Raw genomic sequence first — 22,698 nt, forward strand, 5'->3', positions numbered from 1 at the left:
TTTTTTGTGGGGGGAGGCGGTGGAGACAGTCTTGCTCTGTTGCCCAGGCTGGAGTCCAGTGGTACAATCTTGGCTCACTGCAACCTCTGCCTCCTGGATTCAAGGGATCCTCCTGCCTCAGCCTCTGATTAGCTGGGATTCTAGGCATGCACTCCCATACCCAGCTAGTGTTTTGTATTTTTCCTAGAGATGGGGTTTCAACCATGTCTGTCAGGCTGGTCTTGAACTCCAGACTTCAAAAGTGATCTGCCCTCCTCAGCCTCCCAAAGTGCTGAGATTACAGGCATGAGTCACTGCACTCTGGCCCCAGCTAATTTTTTTTTTTTTTTTTTTTTTTTTTAAGATGCAGGGTCTTACTATGTTGCCCTAGCTGGTCTCCATCTCCTGAGTTCAAGTGATCTTCCCACCTCAGCATCCCAGTGTGCTGGAACTACAGGTGAGCCACCACGACCAGCCAAGCTGAACAGAATATTATTTTTGAGAGAGTTTCGCTCTTGTTGCCCAGGCTGGAGTGCAATGGCGTGATTTAGGTTCACTGCAACTTCCACCTCCCAGGTTCAAGCAATTCTCCCGTCTCAGCCTCCCAAGTAGCTGGGATTACAGGCATGTGCTACCACGCCCAGCTAATTTTGTATTTTTAGTAGAGACAGGGTTTCTCCATGTTGGTTAGGCTGGTCTCGAACTCCCAACCTCAGGTGATCCACCTGCCTCAGCTTCCCAAAGTGTTGGGATTACAGGCGTGAGCCACCGCGCCCAGCCTAGAATGTTATTTTAAGTGCTGATGTACCTCCATGTATCGGACATGGCTGCCCTGGACGCTGGGGATAGTGGACAGAAAGACCTACCCTGAGGTAGCTTGCCCGAGACCTCACTGCTGGCAGATGCACAGCAACCTCAACTCTGAGTTACATAGCACCCCATCTGAAGTGGGCCTCACAGGTTCATCCTTTTAGACTAGGGGTACAGCTCACTGAGGCTCCTGAAGCTCCTGGCCCATAGTAACTGCCTGGGGAACCCTCCAAGCCTTCAGGCCCAGTACACCTGCTCTCTGGGAGGGCGTCCCTAACTGAGATGGGGGAGAAGGGGTCTCCTGCCCATTTCCTCATAGGCACCGTTATCTGCTGTCCCTCCCCCATCTCTGCAGTCCAGTACAGTGAGGCAGCAGCCAGTGTTGCCTGGACAGACCCTCCCCCACCCAGGGATGCCCAGTCGTCCCTCACCAGGTCAGGGAAGTATGGCCTTGCGAAGGGCCTCTTGGGCTGCTGGTCAGAGGGGATGTTAGTCATCTTCTCCAAGCAGAACAGCTGAGGAATCTCGATGATGTCCTGTTCCACCAGGCCCAGCTCTGTCTTCAGGATGTCACGGTTCAAGTGAATGCACTTCTGTGGGGTGGGAGGGGCCAGGAGAGCTCATCAGGAATTAAAACCAGTTTCCTTCCATACTGAAGGTAGGCCATGGCCTGACACCACTGCCATCCCCATCACTCACTGTGCGCCAGGAGCCTCACACATCACACCAACCTTCCTAAGTGGGCAGTTCCCTTTTCACCTAGGGAGTGGGGGCTCAGGAAAGGCCTAGTCTTTTTTTTTTTTTTTTGAGACGGAGTCTCGCTCTGTCGCCCAGGCTGGAGTGCAGTGGCGCGATCTAGGCTTACTACAAGCTCCGCCTCCCGGGTTCACGCCATTCTCCTGCCTCAGCCTCCCGAGTAGCTGGGACTACAGGCGCCCGCTACCACGCCCAGCTAATTTTTTTGTATTTTTAGTAGAGACGGGGTTTCACCGTGTTAGTCAGGATGGTCTTGATCTCCTGACCTTGTGATCCGCCCATCTCGGCCTCCCAAAGTGCTGGGATTACAAGCTTGAGCCACCGCACCCGGCGAAAGGCCTAGTCTTTAGTCCAGTATCCCACAGCTAGACAGCGTCGGGCACTTCCCAACCCAGACCAGCTGAGCCCAGTACCCAAGCATCTCCCTAGGTCTTGAAATAGGCGTCAAACACCCAGCACACCTGTCTCCCTAGGTCTTGAAATAAGCTTCAGACACAACCCAACGCACCCTAAGCTGTCGCCAGGGGCTGGGAGATGCTGTCTCAGCCCCATGCCTGGCTGGCACCCACCCTGCTATGCCAGAAGGGCTGTTCGTGCAAAACAGGGCACCTATGCACTGTGCATGACATAGAACTTTCCTTAGGAACATTGCTGGGAATGGTAAGGACCCAGTAAGCAAAGCAGTTTTGCTGACCATGCAACCTCAGCCGAGACATTGCCCTTCTCGGGGCCTAAGCTTCTCCTTCTAGAAGTTGGGAAGACTCTGCTCCTCACAGCCAATGATTCACTTCTAAGATCTCTGAAGGTTGGTGACCCTGAACACCATTCTCAGCACCGCTGTGACAGGCCGCTTCATCCAGAAAGCATTGAGTAGGCCCTCGTTTGAGTCTGATACTCAGCTTCTCGAAAATGAGGAGCTGGCCTCTTCAAGGAGGCTGCTGAGGTATGTCATTTTCCAGGAAATGGACCTTAGGCGGCTTGAGTAGCATAATGAGCAACACAGGAACTTGGGAGTTCAGACTCAATCCCCCAAATGATTGTCTTGGGCTAGTGATTTCACTCTGTGCCTCACTCTCCTCATATGTAAGAAGTGTTTTACTTTGTAGGGCTATCTGCAGGGTTTGTAGAGTGAGGTGTCTTGCACAAGGCTTGGGCCATCGTTCGTTCTCAGCTAGGAACCTGCAAAATCAGGGCTTTCCCAGCTTGGGGGAAAAGACCCAGCTGCATAGTCACGGCAAGTAAACGCCCTGACAGTATCTGCAAGCAGTATCTGTCAACCCTTCCGACACGCCATGGTGCTCCTCTCTGCCCCTGTCCCACCCTGGGTCCTCCGCCATCTGACACCATAGAAAGCCGTGTGACCACTTCCAGCCCTCTTCCAAGCATAAAGGTACATCGTGCTGTGTTTGGCTCCAGAGACCTAACTCCTTACTCCTCTAGTCTCCCTACACTGGCATATATATGGCCAGCTCTAGCCCCAGACCTGGGCCTGTATCAAGACCTGGAAAGAAAGGTGGCAGGCAGCTGTCCCCCGCAACCCTTCACCCCTCAGGAGGGGTGGGTGGGAAACTTCCTGCAGGACCTGCGGCACCAGCCCTTTCTTGGGGATGGCCCCCCTCGCGCTGGCCCTACCTCCACATATTCATTCTGCTTCTTCAGGCTTTCATCAGCCAGAAGTTGGTCGATGGTTCTGGCTTCCCTTCCTGTAGGAAGAAGCGGTCAGGAAATGGCAGCACTGCCCAGAGCTGGGCACACTCAGGTAAGGCCCAGCCACCTGGGTGTGTTCCTGGGCCAGTGACCATGGCGAGAGGAGAGGACTGGCCTATCTCCAGGGACCACACCCTCAGGTCCAGTGTCTTCCTTCTGGGGACTGACCAGGGTCTACACCAGAAAGTCCAGGCAGGACTTCCTGCCACTGGCCACTCTGTCCCCAGCATGAGGGAATAGCCTGTGCCAGGCTAAGGGATACAGCCTAGAGTTTGTTAGGATGACTTCGGCCCCTACTCCCCTTATGCCGATACAACCTGGCACCTTCTGCCTGTGGCCTTCACCAGGTTACATTACTTTTATTCTTCAATGGCCTCATCTTTGGGACAGGAATTCCCAATTCATTTGCCAGCTCTGAGGTGACAGTCTTTGTCATGTGGTTCATGTTCAGCAGATGTCACCTTCCATGGTGCTTCTATGACCAGGAGTTCCCAGGCCCCACCCCAAAGGCTGAGTATCCAGGAGCTCTGGAGCAGGGTGGAAATCCTGTATTTCTAACAAGCTCCCAGGTGCACCGGCCCTCAGATCACACTTTGGGTACTGAGGGTCTAGAAAAACCTAATACCCCCAGCCCCTTTCTGGGTTCATACAGCCTTTATTATTTTTTGAGACGGAGTCTTGCTCTGTGTCCCAGGCTGGAGTGCAATGGCGTGATCTCAGCTCACTGCAACTTCCACCTCCCAGGTCAAAGCAATTCCCCTGCCTCAGCCTCCTGAATAGCTGAGATTACAGGCACGCGCCACCAATGCCCTGTTGATTTTCACATTTTTAGTAGAGATGGGCTTTCATCATGTTGGCCGGGCTGATCTGGAACTTCTGGCCTCAGGTGATCTGCCCGCCTTGGCCTCCCAAAGTGCTGGGGTTACAGGTGTGAGCCACCATGCCCAGCCCACTCCCACAGCTTTTAGATTGGAAGTACAATGGCACCAGCCACAGCACCTCTGCTTGTCCACCTGTGTGTTTCCTTAATGTAACCAGGAGACCCACAAAGTCCCAGTCCCTAAGTACTTAATCCAATGTGCCCTGAGTAAATCCAAGCACTAGCATTGTTGATACCCGTTTTCCCCCAACTTGGGGCCACTTAAGTGAGTCCCCTTCAAATACATCCTAAAAGCCTCTAGGCCATCCCAGAACATCTGGTCTACTTGTGTTGTCGTAGTACCACTAGAGTAGCCCAGAAACATGACATTCTAATACAATTCCAACAGCTTTTGTGCTTCCCTGGCATCCTTTCTGCCAAGCGTGACAGAATGGCTATGTAGAAAGGGCCCCTGGAAAAAGGAGGAGGACCCCAGTTCTGTTCTGTGGAAAGGGAGTTCCCTTACCATTAGACAAGAGCTGATCTGCTCTAAGCTCATCAAACAGAAGAGCATCGCCATAGCCTTCCTTCTGTTTCTCTCGGAACAGTTTATAGCAGGCGCTGGGACTGGCCAGGAGCAGCTGGAAGCCCTGGGAAACAGAACTTGGGTCAGAAGCCAGCTTTCTCTGCTGCACATGATGGCTTATACCTGTAATCCCAGCACTCTGGAAGCCGAGGCAGGGAGATCACCTGAGGTCAGGAGTTCGAGCCTGGCCAACATAGTAAAATCCCATCTCTACTAAAAATACAAGAGTTAGCCGCGTGTGGTGGCATGTGCCTGTAATCCCAGCTACTCAGGAGGCTGAGGCACGAGAATCACTTTAACCTGGGGCGGAGGTTGCAGTGAGTGGAGATCGTGCCACTGCACTCCAGCCTGGGTGACAGAGCGAGACTCAAAAAACAACAAAAACCAAGAAAAAGCCAGCTTTTTCTCCAGAATCTTCCAAGAGTCCCCAACAGAAGGCATGGGGACATGGTCAGATGTCCCTTCTGCAGACCCCAATACAGACCTTTTTGCCCTCATTCTTGTCATCTGTGGGGATGAAGCACATGAACTCATCCACGTGGCCCGTCATCAGCCAATCTGAGTAGAGCTCCACTGGCGCTTGGACCTGCTGGGCATAGAGGAAGTCTCGGAGGGTCTTACTCATGGCCCGGCCCTCTGCGCTAGAAGGAAGATGGAAAGAACAGCTTTTGAGCCAGTGTGGCCCAGACTGGTCACCTGTCACTTGGTGTCACGCTGCCTCCAGGGAGCTGGCCTCTGACTGTTGTGTGAAAGGCCGGTCCATAGCGGATGAGTTGGTTATGAATCCCTTACTCTGACCCCACTCAGAACAGAGCCTAGTGTTCTAGACACACAAGCCCGGTCACAAGTATCATTTTGGATTTATGGCCACCAAGAAATCCCGCCACATCTCTCTTGGAAATGACATCCTGGTGGACCAAATTTCACTTGTTTCAGTTTAAACCCTGGAATCAAAGAATAAACAGTTTATTCTGATCTTTAGTCTCCACGTGAATCAAAAGCTCAAATATCCTTCTAAGAAATGTTCCACAGTGCGTGACTGGCTGAGGTGCTATGGGAAGCAGGCGGGGCCAGGGGAACGACCATGGTCCCTTCCTTTTCATCTGAAGGCGTCTGGCCCAGTGGCTCACCTGGGGTAAAAGCTGCTGCCAATGAGGACTCTGCCCAGGGGGTACTCTTTCTCTTGGACCTTGACAGGTGGGGACACCATTAGGTTCCCAATGGAATCCATGCTGGCCACTTTATGGTCCTCAATGTCCTGGATCATGTAGCCAATACCAGGGCTCTGGGGAGAGACCCAGCGGGGAAGGGGTGTTAGTAGGGGATGGCTTTGGGCCCTAGTGTTATCCCTAAATCCAGGCTTTCAGGTAGACTTCCACATCCCCTACCCCCAGAGGCCACCTGGGTCCTCTCCCCACTTGGTGCCCCATCATTTCTAGGCAGGTTCCAGGCCTGAGAGATTGGACTGAGCTCAGATTAGCCAAACCAAGTTCCACACCAATGAGTACTTCATGGGGAACTCATCAAGATCGGTGGCCTGAGGCGTGTCAAGGATCAAGGATGTTGTCTTGTGGGGAGCCTGAGTGTAGCAGAAGGCCATCTCATCCTGGAATGGAGAGGAAGACAGATCGTTTGCCAGTCACACATCTCCCTGGGCCCCATTTAGGGAAAAGGAACGGTAAGAATCCCCTTCCTTCCTGCCAACCCGTGCTCAACCCTCAACACCCAGGTCAGATATCGCCCTTTCTTGAAGGCTCTCTGATCCCTCTTCTCCCCTACTCTTCTGGTTTAAGACTTGAACATCCATGGCTGGGCACGGTGGCTCATGCCTGTACTCCCAGCACTTTGGGAGGCCAAGGTGGGTGGATCACTTGAGCCTAGGAATTCAAGACCAGTGGCCTGGGCAACATGGTGAGACCCCTATCTACTAAAAAAAAAAAAAAAAAACCCCAAAAAACAAACAGAAAAAACCCCAAAAAGTTAGCCAGGCATGGTGGCTCATGCCTGTAATTCCGGCTACTCAGGAGGAGTTAGAGGGAGGTAGAGGCTGCAGTGGAGCTGAGATCGTGCCGCTGCACTCTAGCTTGGGCGACAAAGACTTGAGCATACAGATTCTTCCTTTTTCTATAAAGAATCCATTAACAAGCCTTACTGGCTTACATTCTGAGTCAACTCTACGCTGGTGCCATTCAGGAAACCACCGTGTCTCCACCCTATGCCCACTGCAACGCCTTCCAATTTCCCTTCTATTCTTGCCCACTCTTAAGATTTGTTCCCTATATCTTAGCCAGAGGGGTCTTTTGAAAACCTAAACTGTAACCTTTCATTCCTGATTCATGTTTTGAGTGTCTGTTTGCCTTTAGCTGAAAAGGTACCTTAACCAGGAGGTAGCCCTGCCTCTCACCTTTGTTCACTGTGATTAGCTGCACCAGCCCTCTTCAAGACCTCCAAGCACACCCCCATTTTTTTTTTTTTTTTTTGACAGTCTGTCATCCAGGCTGGAGTGCCAGTGGTGTGATCTGGGCGTACTGCAACCTCTGCCTCCTGGGTTCAAGCGATTCTCCTGCCTCAGTGACCCGAGTAGGTGCGACTACAGGCGCACGCCACCACGTTTGGCTGATTTTTGTATTTTTAGTAGAGACGGTATTTTGCCATGTTTTCCATGCTGTTTTTAAACTCCTGACCTCAAGTGATCTACCTGCCTCAACCTCCCAAAGTGTTGGGATTACAGGCGTGAGCCACCACACCCGGCCAGGGACTCCTACTTTTAATCCTGGCCACTCCTACCCCAGTCTCTGTGTGGCCAGCTCCTTGTTTCCTTAAGTTTCATTTGCAGATGTTCCCGACTATTCTTGAACTGCCTCATTTGGTCTAATGACTCACGGTATCTCATTCTCCAACTTTCATAGCACCTAAAAGTTCTATCTTTGCTAACATGGGACAGCATATGTTGCGATTTATCTCTGGTGCTCAGGATAGTGCGCCTAGCACGTGACGATCACTCATCTGCAGAGGACAGAGCTCTAGAACTGAAGGCTGACCGGGGCTTTAGATTTGGTGCTGTGCCAGAGTCAGGTGGGACCCCAGGGCAGTGGCCCAGCTCTCACAGCCTTAGCCAAAGGTGTCAGAGCCTTCTGGGGCCTGGGGGTTAGGGTTCTGTGGCCTTGAACACATGTCCATTCTGGAATGGGAAGGAGGTTAGACTCTAAACTCTATTCCTTAGTGGACATGACTCAGGCAAATCCTCATCTGAGCCTCCACTGAAGTCCTAAGAACAGCACCACCTCTACCAAGGCTTCGGTCTTTAAGGTTAACCAGAAGTCTGTGAAATTCCTCTTAGGTGGCAGATGCTGAGTCTCCTCACCCCTCCCCTCCCCTCCCCCACAGGGGTTTCCCAGGTGAGGTGTTACCTGGAGCCACCTGCCCAGGCGGTTGGGGTCCTCATAGACAGATGCCACCTGGCTGTTGCTCTTCTCACTCAGCTCCGTCACTGTGTCCACAAAACCCTGCAGCTGCAGCTCTCTGCCGTGGGAGAGAAGCCAGTTCTGGCAAGACTTTCACAGCTCCCTTACTGTAAAGTTATGACCTCCCCGTGCCAGGAGAGGGAGAACACCTCCTTCTCACCAGGAGAGGTTACATCCCTGCCCGTGAGGTCAACAGAGCAGCCATCCCCTGACCTTGGCACAAGCCAGAAGCTCAGAGCCCATCTTGTCCAATGCTACTCAGCTTTGCCCAGAGCCAGGTTGGGAAGTACCAGTGGCAGCCCCTTTCCTGGTAGCCAAGGCCTGCTCTGTTTATACCCTTCGGTCAGATTCTGCAAGTACGCTTCCTTTTTTGAGACAGTCTCGTTCTGTCACCCAGGCTGGAGTACAGTGGCAGGATCTGACTCACTGCAACCTCTGCCTTCTGGATTCAAGTGAATCTTCTGCCTCAGCGCCTCCTTTCTGCCACCCAGTAGCTGGGACTATAGGCCCCCGCCACCATGCCTGGCTAATTTTTATATTTCTAGTAGAGATGGGGTTTCACCACGTTGGCCAGGCCGGTCTCAAACTCCTGACCTCAGGTGATCCACCCACCTTGGCCTCCCAAAGTCCTGAGATTATAGGTGTGAGTCACTGTGCCCAGCCTGCAAGTACCCTTCTATCCCAGGGAATTTGGGGACTCCCCTGGGCTCTCCTGCCTCAGCCTATCCAAAGGTATTAGCTGACTCTCTACCCAAGGGGGCTGTATTTTTGTCCTGAGAAGCCATGAAGCTGGGTACCCCACCCTTGAGATGGCCAAGAAGGTTATCATTTTTGTATGTGTGGCATGGGGTGGGTCTTGAGCCCTGGGATCTTCAAGGCATCGTGCACAGCATCAGGCTCACAGATCTACTGTGGACATCCCTTCCTTGAAGGGAAATAGCAGTGTGTGAGGTTGATGTTAAGACCACTCATCTGGCCGTGTGTGGTGGCTCATGCCTGTAATCCTAGCAGTTTGGGAGGCCGAGGCGGGTGGATCACCTGAGATTGGGAGTTTGAGACCAGCCTGGCCAACATCGTGAAACCCCATCTCTACTAGAAATACAGAAATTAGCTGGGTGTGGTGGCACGTGCCTGTAATTCCAGCTACTTGGGAGGCTGAGGCAGGAGAATTGCTGGAACCCGGGAGGCGGAGGCTGCAGTGAGTCAAGATCATACCACTGCACTCCAGTCTGGGCAACAGAGTGAGACTCCATCTCAAAAATAAAAAAAAACAAAAAAAACCCAAAACACTTATCTGAAACAAATGGGTCCTCAAAAGTTGGAGGTCAGCGAGGCCCTAGTATTGGGAAATATCGAAATTGGGACTGTAGTCCAGCTTCAGGTCCAAAGCTCATGTTGCTACTAATAGAATACAGCAATGTAACTGCTGGCAGAGCACATTCATAGTATGTATGCTACTGCTCCAAAGAACCTATTTCTTGGGTCTATGCAAAGCCACAGGGAGCTACCAGCCTGACAAGGTCTAGAACAGTCTGAGGCTTATTGGGGGAAGGGAGTGCAGACCCAGCCTTGTAGGTCATATGCAGCTCTACTGGGTCAAACCGTGCCTGAATACCACACTGTATGGAAGAGTTGGGTTTCCTTGAACAAGTAGATACCCTCTGTGAATGAGAAACCCCTGTCTTCAAATACTCGAGATACCAAATCTCTCTGCTTTATGTCTTTTGTATCTGCCATCAGAATTCCATCAGACCTGCTGAGATTTTACCTTCTCATCCTGAAACCCGGTATTCCTCTGAGGACCACACTCCCCAGCAGCCCTCCCCTGGAAGAGCTGTCTGGCTTCTACACCCACTGAGCCTGGAAGAGGGGTAGAAGTCTTTTTTTTTGAGATGGAATCTTGCTCTGTCACCCAGGCTGGAGTACAGGGGTATAATCTCGGCTCACTGCAACCTCCACCTTCTGGGTTCAAGAGATTCTCCTGCCTCAGCCTTCCGAGCAGCTGAGATTACTGGGGTGTACCACCATGCCTGGCTAATTGTTTTTGTACTTTTAGTAGAGATGGGGTTTTACCATATTAGCCAGGCTGGTCTTGAACTCTTGACCTCAGGTGATCTGCCTGCCTCAGCTTCCCAAAGTGCTGGGATTACAGGCATGAACCACCATACCCGGCAATTTTTATTTTTATTTTTATGAGTTTTGCTCTTGTTTCCCAGGCTGCAGTGCAGTGGGGCTATTTCAGCTCACTGCAACCTCTGCCTCCTGGGTTCAAGCGATTCTCCTGCCTCAGCCTCACTGAGTGGCTGGGATTACAGGCATGTACCACATCCGGCTAATTTTTCTATTTTTAGTGGAGACTGGGTTTCACCATGTTGGCCAGGCTGGTCTCGAACTTCTGACCCTCAGGTGATCCTCCTGCCTCAGCCTTCCAAAGTGCTGGGATTATAGGTGTGAGCCACCACACTGGCTACCATTTCCTATTAGTGTTTCCCATCCCTGCTAGAGCGTTCCGTCAGCATTATCCTTTGCCTCCTACTTAAAAAAACAAAAAAAGACAGCCTTCACATAAGGAATTTGCAATAAAGGGCAACGTGGCGGAAGTAACTTAGAGGCGGCTGGTGTGGAACGAGTGGGGCGGGGATGTCTTGCCTGCAGACCAATCCCAACTCTAATGGCTGCTCCTGCCACCCTGGCTTGAGCCATACTGTGTCTAGACTGGTCTCCCGCCTTTTATTTGTACCTGACTTTCCACGTGGCCAGAGTGATCATGCAGACAGAACCCTTGGCTTCCCACTGTTCTACCTTCAGGATCCTTTCTCCTTTTCTCCCTAGGCATGTGGCTACATGGCTAGAGACTGTGCCCGGATTCCCTGAAGCCGGACGTGGCCCCGTGCGTGTTCAGGTTTTTGGCACGTGAGGCGGTTGAGGAGACTTCCAGACCACTAGCAGCAACAATAGGTTGCAGCGCCCAAATCTTGGCTCTTTCTCCCTCCTAGGGCCCAGGCCTAGACCGAGGATGTGTGTACCCAGCCTCCACAGAGGAGGCAGCCACCCCAGGGGAAAGTATAACAAGACTGAAACGAACCAGGGCCTGTAAGTGGCAGTGGGTGAGCAGTACCATCTTTCTGCAGGTATCCAGGTGACAAAGCTTTCACCACTGTATTTAGAATACGTATGGCCCCAGATACCTCATCCTAACACTCAGGGCCCACAGGTCTCTGGCTCCTTTCACCCATCCCCACACCTCCCCTTCCTGGGCTCACACCTGTTCTCTGGCTCCATAGGAGTCTCATCATCCCTGGGATAGGTTCTCATCCTGACCTCTCCATTCTTCACCCTGCTTTAGAGCGCTTGGTACCGTTTAAAACCATGCCGTTGGACCCTAACATAACTGGGGGACTGTCTCATTCACTGTTCCATGCCCAGCTTTGGGAATATTCAGGCCTGTATTGGACTGTCTTGGGGCAGATCCAGACAGCTCAGACAGAAGTGTTTCAACTCTCCTGGTGAGAGGTCCCAGTGATCTTTACCCACCCCACCCTCATACAGAAAGAGGGGGCCAGTTATGAGAACCACCTGGCACAGTCAGCCTGAGGGTCTCTCACCTGCACAGGTAAACCTCCAGAGGCACCTGAGTGCAGGGAACGAAGACGCAGGGAGCCACCCGGAACACCACCGTGTCTTTGTACAGCAGAGTCTCTGGAATTGACTGCAACAAGACGAGGTCCTGTTAGCAACCTGCTTCCACATTTACTCCCTCCCCTCTAACCCCCAGGGTTCTGGCCGTTCAGCCCGGCCCCCAGCTGGGCCCCACCTGCCTTCTGCAGCTCTCCCCCAGCAAACCTCGAGCTCTGCCCAACTGTGGGAGATGCCTTTTCCCCCACCGGAGCATCCTAGTCTAAGGACCCATCTATTGTGGGAACATACCGGGTCTTGAGACTCCTCCACCAGGGACGCAGAGTAGGAGATGAGGCCCGAGAATTCGGCAGACGGGAACGCTATAGCTTCAACGTAGAAGGTCTCTTTCAAGTGGTTCCCAAGGAGGGCCAAGGTATAGGCGTGCTGGCCAGGCCCCAGCACCAACTCAAAGGTACTGGAGTTGTCTTCTAGGAGAGAAAGAAGGGATGGACCAGCCACTGAAGTAACCTGATGTCAGTCACCACATTTGATGGTCAAGGTACCAGCTCATTCCTCGTATCAGAGGCAAGGCTGTGAATTCCAGGAGGGCTGGAGCTGAACTGGCTTGGCTGTCCCTGTTTCTAGCATTCAGGGCTTGGTAGACAACCAGATGTTTGGATACAAGCAACGGCCAGTTCTCTACCAATGTTCCTTAAAGACCTATCACACACCAGGAGTTGGAGCTCAGCTGATGCCTTCAAGGCTCCTGCCTGGTACGAAGCTTCAGGGTAAGTGGTTCTGTATTTTGAGCCATGAATCCAACTCCTGTGATAATATCATAAAGTCCTAAAGGTGAGAAACTCTCCCAGGCTGGGCTCAGCAGCCTCATCTGAAAAAGATCAGACACTTACCGACGCTACAAAGGTCAGTGAGAAACATTTATTGAATGGATTATGCCTCCATCAAGGTTTCTGAGGAAACCAAGTGTTCTTATGATTATACATGTTAAGACTGTCTCCTAGTTTTAGGTCATTCAATACAAAACCATGCACAGAAGAGATCAGAAGGAAGTTGACCACACGTGGTAGTTGTCATTTGCTAACTAGATCCTAAGGTTTTTGTTTTTTGTTTTTTTGTTTTTGAGATGGAGTCCTGCTCTGTTGAGCAGGCTAGAGTGCAGCGGCACTATCTCGGCTCACTTCAACCTCCATCTCTCGGGTTCCAGCGATTCTTGTGCCTCAGCCTCCTGAGTAGGTGACTATAGGTGTGCACCACCATGCCCGGCTAGTTTTTTGTATTTTTAGTAGAGATGGGGTTTTACCACGTTGCCCAGGCCGATCTCCAACTCCTGAGCTCAGGCAATCCACCTGCCTCAGCCTCCCCAAGTGCTAGGATTACAGGCATAAGCCACTGCACCCAGCCCAAGTCTGTCCATTTTCTAGGCCAGAAATTACCCTGACCCAAGCTTCTCCCTGACCTGGGTCACTAGAACTTCCTCTTTCCTGGCCTGTCCTCTTCATCTGTTCCCGACGTGGCAGCTGTAGGCCTGATGATGGCTGTTTCTGCTTAAGATTCCAGGTGACTTATTTCAGGGAATCCTAAGCTAGATTTACCTTGGCCACCAGAACCCCAAGAGATCCAGGAACTGTAGCATCCTCAGACCTTCTGCACAGCACTGCCAGCTGCCTCCATCTCTAGCTCCTCCAACGTGCCAGCAGATGGCTGCAGCTGTGGCCATGGCTGCCGCCGGTCAGGCGCTGTCCTGGGTCCGGGCCCCAGCAGCCCTCTCGATGATGGATTCTGCAGTTCTCCTGCAGCCCCTCCTTGGAGGCCCTGGGGATGCTGGTTACAGGCCCAGCCTCAGTCCTGCTGCTGGCTGTGAGGGAACTGGGCACACCAGGACCATTCCTGTGCTGGTTTCCTGCTTCTCATCTACCTAGAGGCTTCACCAACCCTGAGCCAGGCCTCATGGGGCAAGACCAGACAAGGCAATCCCAGGAACCCCTGCAGCTTCCTAGTGCAGACACAGCCCTCTTGACCTGCTATAGCATCGGCTGGCCCACGGCACCCAGCCCAAGAACTTCTACACACCTAGGGCCTGCTCCTGTTCTGGGGACCTGGGCTCCCTGTGGCCATTCCACCCAAGGGTGATTCACCACCAGGCAGTAAGGGTGAGAGGATCACCGTCTGTTCGCCACAAGCCGCTACTGGCTGGCTGTCCTGTGGTTGACCCTCTGGGGTAGCTAGTTTCTTCTGATAGCTAGTTTGTTGTGAAGCTGAAGCATAGCCAACATTTCGCTGTGGGCTTACTATCTTTGCTAGTAGCTCTGGTAGGTGTTTCAGGCTCGTGGCCTCACATCCTTCAGGACCCTTCAAGGCAGGCATTTGTTGTCCCCATTAAAAAGAAGCACAAGGGAGGCCAGAAGCCCTGCGACCCAGGCACACACAACAATTGCCTCCGCCTGGAAGGCCCTTCCTGCCCTCAGTCCTCACAGAGCTGCCTAGGAGGCCTTAGCTACCTCAAACTCTCCCTACCCACACTGGGGGCATCTTAAAGGGCTCCCTCCAGCTTCTGCTGGGTCCTTGGCTATCTGTTCATCTGTCGTAGCAGGCTCTGAGAGCAGGTAACATGGTTTATTCTTCCAGAGCTGGATCCTCAGGGCACAGAGCCAATACTGATGATTCGAGCTGAGCTTTTTCCTACCTGCTATGTACTGCTGGACCTACAGGAAAGTAGGTACCCTTCTTGGTTCTTCACTGGCACTTCCAGGCCATTTCTCTTCCTCAAGAATCCCAGTTCCTATGAAGTGCTGACTATCAGATAATGCCAGCTACCCCTTTCTTTTGGGGATGATGTCATCCTCTCCATCCTTCGTGGATTGTTCTAGCACTACTTGCCTCCACTGCTGTTGTGTCACTGGTATCTGACAATGGACTAGAACATTTAGACATTTTGATCTCTCTTCAACCTTATTTCAATGAACCCGGGTTCTGTACCACCTTAGACATCTATTACAATGGTCATACCACAGACTAGATGCCACCTCCAAGGCAGACTCAGTGCCTTCCGATCTGTTTAACTCACCTATGCTCCCACCCCAGCGAGTCCCCAGTCTCAGTCCCAGATCTTCCTACCGATCCCCACCCTTCATCCTCACTTCCCTTTGACCCTTCTCAGAGCTCAAAAACCCATCACTACATCCTCTTACACCGTCCACTCCACTCCCACACCCTTTTCTAGTTTGTTTTCCTGGAAAACCTCCATTCTGGTCACACCAGGTCTTTAAAGCTCATTCTTGCACCTGAGGAGCTGGAGAAAACCATCACACCCAAAGGCCTCATTTCAGGCTACGACCAGACCTCAAGGCAAGCCACCAACACTACTCAAACACTATTGTCTCATTCCTGTCCACAGACTCGCCTGTATTCCATATTCCTAAAGGCGATCCTTCTGCCTTGGCCTCCCAAAGTGCTGGGATTACAGGTGTGAGCCACCACGCCCAGCCTGTTTAGAACCTTGTTTTCTGGCTTTCTATCCCTCTGCAAACTTCTCAGATCTTCCCCTAGGATCCATTTCCCCACCCCTGTTGGATCAGTTCCAGCTACACATCTGCCCGTGTACTACCAGCTTCAGACACGCTCGACTGCATGCCAGCCCCCCATAATTACCACCACAAGTCTCCCTTTACTGAGGATTCTTTCCATGGCCTAGATTTACTGTGCCTACCCATTTCAACCTGACTTTTCACCGCTCTTATCAGAGTCACTAATGACTGCCATTCTGAGGATTGTGACTTAGGCATCTTAGTCTATCAACAGCATTTGCCAGGGTTGGCCACTGCCTTACTTCGCCCAGGCTGGAGTGCAGTGGTGCAATGTCAGCTCACTGCAGCCTCTGCCTCTGGGTTCACATGATCCTCCCCACTCAGTCTCCCGAGTAGCTAGGATTATAAGTAGGTAGGATTACAAGAGTAGCTAGGATTAATAAGCTAGTGCCACCACACCCAGCTAATTTTGATATTTTTAGTAGATGGTTTACCATGTTGGCCAGGCTGGTCTCAAACTCCTTACCTCAAGTGATATACCAGTCTTGGCCTCTCAAAGTGCTGAGATTACAGTCATGAGCCATCACACCTGGCCAGGGTTCTTTATAAAAATAATCTTTTATCTTAGAGACACAGGGTCTCACTGTGTTGCCAAGGCTGATCTTGAATTCCTGTGCCCAAGTAATCCTCCTGCCTTGGTCTCCCAAAGTGCTGGGATTACAGGTGTGAGCCACCACACCCAGCCTGTTTCTAGAACCCTGTATTCTGGCTTTCTCTTCCTCTGCAAACTTTTCAGACTCTTTTGCTCTTTTTGTGGTTCAAGCTTTAGCATGTTTCAGAGTCACCTGGAGGGCCTGTTAAAACATAACATGCTGTGTTGCCCTACCCTAGATTGTTGAATAAGCTTTTTCGTTTTTGTTTTGTTTTGTTTTTTTGAGACAGAGTTGTACTCTGTCACCCAGCCTGGAGTGCAGTGGTGCAATGTTGGCTCACTGTAGCCTCTGCCTCCTGGGTTCACTCCTACCTCGGCCTCCTGAGTAGCTGGGATTATAGGCATACACCACAATGCCCAGCTAATTTTTGTAGTTTTTAGTAGAGATGGGGTTTTGCCATGTTGGCCGGGCTGGTCTTGAACTCCTGACCTCAGGTGATCTGCCCGCCTTGGCCTCCCGAAGTGTTGGGATTATAGGCATGAGCCCTGTGCCCAGCCCCTAGATTACTGAATAAGTTTTTTTTTAAAATTATTTTTTTGAGTCTTACTCAGGCTGGAGTACAGTGGCGTGATCTCAGCTGACTACAACCTCTGCCTTTTGGGTTCAAGCAATTCTCCTGCCTCAGCCTCCCAAGTAGCTGGCGGGCATGCCCGCTACCATGCCCAGCTAATTTTTGTATTTTTAGTAGAGACAGGGTTTCTCCATGTTGTCCAGGCTGTTCTCGAACTCCTGACCTCAGGTGATCTGTCTGCCTTGGCCTCCCAAAGTGTTGGGATTGCAGGCATGAGCCACCACGCCCAGCCTGAGTAAGCTTTGTCAATAAAGAAACCAGTAGTTTGCTACGATCCACATGATGAAGTATGGCATCCTTAGCAGGCTACATGAACTGTCGGACTCCAAGACCCTCCTGGCCTAATCCACCTACTTCAGCATTGGTAGGCTTCCTAAAGCCAGAGTAGCCCTTGTGGCCTGAACTAGACCCAGACCTCTGGTTTCTTAGGCTCACTCCAGCTCACATGTAAGATGGCCACGTCCAAGCTGGGCTACCTTTTCTGGCTAATCCCAGGCTACTTTGAAATCCAGCTGTGACCTATGGTCTGCTGAAGAGATGGAGTAGGAGATGAAGCCAAGGCCCCAGAGTGCAGGCCAGGAAGTGGCAGAAATACTCTCCAATGCTGGCAACAGAGATGGTGCCCTCTGACAACGGGCACAGTATAGACCACAGGGCTCTCTGCATTGCCCAGCTGAAGCTAAGCATGGTTTATAAGAGAAGGTAGCAGGTTGGGTCGGGTGCAGTAGCTCGCATCTGTAATCCCAGCACTTTGGGAGGCCAAGGCAGGAGGATTGTTTGCATCCAGGAGTTTGACACCAGTCTGGGCAAAGTGAGACCCCATCTCTACAAGAAAAATGAATTGCCAGTTGTGGTGGCACACACCTGTCATACCAGCTACTTGGGAGGCTTAGGTGGGAAGCCTGCTCGAGTCCAGGAAGCTAAGTCTACAGTGAGCTGTCATCACACTACTGCACTCCAGCCTGGGTGACTGAGCTAGACCCTGTCTCAAAGAAAAACAAAACAAAACCCCAAAAAGCATGCTGGCATGTCCCTCCAGAAGCAGAGAGCTAGCTGTCATCGAGAGATTTAGAGGTACGCTAAGTACCGAGTCAGTTCAGGGAAGTCAAAAGACGCACAAGGCTCTTGCTGGAGTTGGGCATGTCTACCTCCTAACCAGTCCTCCATCTATAGAATAGGGTGTGCTACCTGCCTCCCAGCGAGAGGAGGGCTGAAGATGAGTGCTAGACGGCATGGTGGCTGGGATGCAGGTGCTAACCATGGCCACCACTCTAGGTTTTAGCCTCGGATTTCTGGGAATTTAACATAGTGGATCTTGGTTTAGAGTGAAGATGGATTCTCCTGAGAAGAGTCACTGGGAGCTGTGATCTAATCTGTGTAAGGCAATAGCTACTGTTTCAGCTAATATGTCTCTCTCCTCTTCCAGCCTGCAGGGAAGGCACAGCTACCCCCATTTTACAAGTGGAGAAAGTGGCTTAGAGGTGCAATAACCCACCCATGTGTACAGACTTAGCCTATGGTGAAGGTGGCAGCCAGAGAATCCTAGAAACACAAGTACAGCCACAGTAGCCTCTCATCTCCAGCTCTAGGTCTCCAGCAGGCTTCTGCCGGGAACCTTGCTGGGAGGAGGTGTGGGCACAACTTGCCTGGCACGTCGAGAGCAGGCAAAGCTGGAGCTGGCACAAGAACACTCACTTTGGGGCCAGTAGACTCTTGCCTTCTTCGACTCTTCCTTGGAGGTATGGAGGACTAGCCGATATTTCTTTAAGATACAGCTGGGGCCTTGGACACTCAGTGTCATCTGGGACAGATTCTTTATTTCTGGGCAAAAGACAAAGCAAAGGTTAAGGAAAGTCTGGAGGCCAGCACTCGGGGGGTGGAGGGAGGAGCAGTAGAGAAGGGCCGGGAGTTTGAACAGAGCACCAAGGACCCCCTGCCTTTCGCTAGGGCCCAGGCCTGAAGCATCGCCACTTCACTGCTTGTTCTGGGTGGTTACAGGCAAGCTGCAAACCCCAGGGCCTCCTTTCGAGGGAGGATGGCATTTATCCTATGGTCCCCACAAACAGAACAGGGCCTACCTTGGTCAGTTCAGTGAGGGTTCACCTCCAGCCTCAGCAGGAACCAAGACATTCCATTCTACAGCTAAGACCCAGAACCCTGGTCCCAACCACAAGTCAGGATCCAAGACAAAATTTTGTTTTTGTTTTTGAGATGGAGTCTTGGCTCTGTCACCTAGGCTGGAGTGCACTGGCGCAATCTCGGTTCACTGCCCGCTTAGCCTCCCAGGTTCACGCCATTCTCCTGCCTCAGCCTCCCAACTAGCTGGGACTACAGGCACCCGCCGCCACGCCTGGCTAATTTTTTGTATTTTTAGTGGAGACGGGGTTTCACCGTATTAGCCAGGATGGTCTCGATCTCCTGACCCCGTGATCCGCCCGCCTCGGCCTCCCAAAGTGCTGCGATTACAGCGTGAGCCACCGCACCCGGCCCCAAGACAATTTTTCCCCAAGACAGTCCAAAGTTCCTGGCCCAGACTACGAGAGGCTTTTTAGAAAGCAGGGCATATACCCCTATTGTCTTCATTTAGTCTTGTCAGCCATCTGATACATTTGGGAGGGCAACTGTATCATCCCCGTTTTACAAATAGGGAAACAAGATCAGGGAAGGTAGTGTGCTGGAGTTCACAGCTAGGAAATAAGTTTGTAACCACCCGTGCTCTTTGCATGGCACCATGTGACCTCTCTTCCCCATTACACATCTACAACCCAGGACAAAAGATTTAATCAGCCCAGGCGTGGGGACTGGGGAAGAGGGTGTGTGGGGTGGTGGGAGGGGGCGGGGGTGGAGAAAATTAGTCTGGAATCTATATTTGCTGAGAAGCAGGGCAGCAAAGGCCGAGACCCAGAAGGAAAGGCAGAGACAGTCTGAGGTCCTACCCTCTGAAAAGATCACTTTCTTGGTTTTCTTGTCCTCAGGCTGCTGGCCCACATCAGCAGGGTTGCAATTCACAAGCAGGATGGCACCCCAACCGCTGGGACCCCAGATCCATTTTTTCTGCAAATGAGATAGGAACGTTGGCTTAGGAAGGAGCCAAGTAAATCCTCTGCTTCTCGGATGCCACCTCATAGCAGAAAGGCCCAGCTAAGCCTTTCTCCAGGGTCACAGGGACCCATGGAACAGGACCAGTGAGGTCAAGAATCTGTAGACACAGGAAGGTAACATCAGGTAAGGAGGCTAAGAGGAAGGGAAAGAAGCTAGGTTCGGGGTTACCAGTTACCTACCTCATATTTCAGGGTCAGAGAATCAGGGACGAGGCAAACTGGAAAAGAGATGTACCACCTGGCAGCAGCAGCTAATCCTCTCGTCTAGGAGACTCCACAACCAGGGTAGGACATGTGCCTAGAGTTGCCAGATATTCTAGTTTTGTTTTAGTGAGGTAGAGGTTTAATCGGTTCTGATCCCAGTACTTTGGGAGGCTGAGGCAGGCGGACCACTGGAGGTCAGGAGTTTGAGACCATCCTGGCTAACAGTGAAACCCCGTCTTTACTAAAAATACAAAAAAAATTAGCCAGATGTGGTGGCAGGCACCTGTAGTCCCAGCTACTTGGGAGGCTGAGGCAGAATGGCGTGAACCTGGGAGACGGAGCTTGCAATGAGCCGAGATGGTGCCACTGCACTCCAGCCTGGGCAACAGAGTGAGACTCTGTCTCAAAAGGAAAAAAAAAAAAAAGTTAGCCAGGTGTGGTAGCACACGCTTGTAACCCCAGCTACTGAGAGGCTGAGGCAGAAGAATTGCTTGAACCTGGGAGGCAGAGGTTGCAGTGAGCTAAGATCATGCCACTGTACTCCAGTCTGCGTGACAGAGGGAGATTCCATCAAAAACAAAAAACAAAAACCAAAAACCTCACAAAAGAAAAAGAATTTAATCAGCTCTGACTTGTACCATGACAGTTTTTTTCCCCGCCCCCCCATATCTAATCCATCAGCAATGTTACAGCAGTTTGGCTAGATACTAGAAAGGTCAGAGCAAGTAAGCCTGTGGGCAGATTTGGCTTATAGGGGTCCGTTCCCCGCCCCCTTTTGCTGGCAGACTCACCTTAGCCTGTTTGTCACTTGACATCTCAACTTGCCCACTGCGGTAGATGTCTACCTCTAGAGAGACCTCTGAAAAAGAAAAGGGTGTCCCAGCCACCTAGACCTGCCAGATGGAACCTCAAAGTTACAGGGTGTCTCCTGCGGGGCTGCCCAAGGCTGGCATCAGGGCATCCAGCCTTTCTGGCATGCTATCAGTTTAGAAGCAGAAAGCATCCTCAAAGGTGACAGCTTCACACTTTATATCAGCAAGCCTAGAGAGGTCCAAGTAGTCACATGTCTACCCCAAACTTCCCGGGAACTCACAAAACAAGCCCATCATGGTCCTCATGCCATCTCATGCCTTTCGGCCTCTACCCAAGTGATTCTTACTTGCAAAGTCTACCTCTCTAGCCTTCTGGACAACTTTATGCTCCAAGACGTAGGAAAGTCTTAATATGGCCGGGCACAGTGGCTCACTCCTGTAATCCCAACGCTTTGGGAGGCTGAGGTGAATAGATCACTTGAGGTCAGGAGTTCGAGACCAGCCTGGGCAACATGGTGAAACCTCATCTCTACCAAAGATACAAAAATTAGCTGGGCATCATGGAGGGCACCTGTAGTCCTAGCCTCTTGGGAGGCTGAGGCAGGAGTGTCACTTGAGCTTGGGAGGTGGAGGTTGCAGTGAACTGAGATCACACCACTGCACTCCAGCCTGGGTGACAGAGCAAGATTCTGTCTAAAAAAAGAAAAAAAAAAAATTTCAATACATGACAATTCTAAGCCCCTTTAAAATTTAAGGATTAGCTGGGCACGGTGGCTCATGCCTGTAACCCCAGCACTTTGGGAGGCCAAGGCAAGCAGATCACCCGAGATCAGGAGTTCAAGACCAGACTGACCAACACGGCAAAACCTTGTCTTTACCAAAAATACAAAAATTAGCCAGCTATGGTGGCAGGTGCCTGTAGTTCGCTACTCAGGAAGCTGAGGCAGGAGAATCGCTTGAACCCAGGAGGTAGAGATTGCAGTGAGCAGAGATCGCGCCACTGCACTCCAGCCTGGGTGACAGTGAGGCTCCATCTCAAAACCAAACCAAACCAAACCAAACCAAAAACAACTCCCCTCCTCCCCCCACACAAAACAAAAACACACTTAAGGATCTAGGTTTTTGCCCAGGTACTGTCATAGGGACTGCCCCACCGCCTTAGCATACCAGCTCCCATCCCTTCCACCACACAAGGGACAACCACGTGGCTCTAGTGTGGTCTTTTGTTCACAGCTCTTATTTGACATGCTCATTCCTAACTGGAACATCAGGGCCACAAATGTGGGACTTGTTTCCTGTTACGTCATCAGCACCTGGCCAGCAGATGCTCAGGGACCAGATGCCCACTGCGAACTGGGCTGCCCCAGGTCCTAGGAATCTAGCAGCGTGCAAGACGGAGACCTCGTCTCTTTAGAGCTTACATGAGCACGTATGTGTGCACCAGGGGAGGGGCAAGCAGATATATCATGTTTGATGGCAATAATCACTGAGGGATATGGGAGAAGGAATGGAGTGGGGGCGTTTCAGTTTTAGGTGATCAAGGAAGCCTAAGTTGACATTTGAAAAGAGACCTGAAAGAGGCAAGAAAATCTGGGTTAACATCTAGGGTAAGACCCATTAGGGGAAATAGGAAGCCCAAGGTGGCAAGGCCAAGGATCACAGTGACCAACAGCACCCAGAGCAGAATGAGCAGGATGACACAGGGGGAAGATTCGCAGGTGGTAAAGACAGAGGCAGCCCAGGGTTACTTGTGTAGTTTTGTGGGCAGTCACTTTGGCTTTAAACCAAGCAACATGGAAGCAGTTGGAAGGCGCTATCCAATATTCCACTTAAAGATGTGCCACTCTGGCTGCTGGATCAAGGCTAGAGGTCTAGTCAGAAGGGCAAGAGTGCCAGCATGAACCCCACTGGGAGGTCTGGGCTGTGACCCAGGTGAGAGGATGGGGGCTCGAGCCAGGGCGAGCACACTGGGA

At 51.6% G+C, this 22,698-nt stretch overlaps 1 protein-coding gene across 1 annotated transcript in view; it reads right to left on the reverse strand.

The window, feature by feature from the left end:
* The window catches only part of PADI6 (peptidyl arginine deiminase, type VI), a 31,534-nt gene that overhangs the window by 1,673 nt on the left and 7,163 nt on the right, over nucleotides 1-22,698 (reverse strand). The window contains exons 4-15 of the mRNA XM_011998462.1: nucleotides 20,705-20,772; nucleotides 19,545-19,662; nucleotides 18,304-18,429; nucleotides 12,089-12,267; nucleotides 11,767-11,870; nucleotides 8,108-8,219; nucleotides 6,196-6,303; nucleotides 5,828-5,982; nucleotides 5,182-5,338; nucleotides 4,638-4,761; nucleotides 3,178-3,248; nucleotides 1,221-1,382 (exon numbers count right to left, since the gene is read on the reverse strand). Of these exons, the coding sequence (XP_011853852.1) occupies nucleotides 1,221-1,382; nucleotides 3,178-3,248; nucleotides 4,638-4,761; nucleotides 5,182-5,338; nucleotides 5,828-5,982; nucleotides 6,196-6,303; nucleotides 8,108-8,219; nucleotides 11,767-11,870; nucleotides 12,089-12,267; nucleotides 18,304-18,429; nucleotides 19,545-19,662; nucleotides 20,705-20,772 (1,484 nt within the window). The remainder of the gene's footprint in view (nucleotides 1-1,220; nucleotides 1,383-3,177; nucleotides 3,249-4,637; nucleotides 4,762-5,181; nucleotides 5,339-5,827; nucleotides 5,983-6,195; nucleotides 6,304-8,107; nucleotides 8,220-11,766; nucleotides 11,871-12,088; nucleotides 12,268-18,303; nucleotides 18,430-19,544; nucleotides 19,663-20,704; nucleotides 20,773-22,698) is intronic.

The sequence above is a fragment of the Mandrillus leucophaeus genome, unplaced genomic scaffold (genome assembly GCF_000951045.1).
Source record: "Mandrillus leucophaeus isolate KB7577 unplaced genomic scaffold, Mleu.le_1.0 Scaffold571, whole genome shotgun sequence".
Taxonomy (NCBI): Eukaryota; Metazoa; Chordata; class Mammalia; order Primates; family Cercopithecidae; genus Mandrillus; species Mandrillus leucophaeus.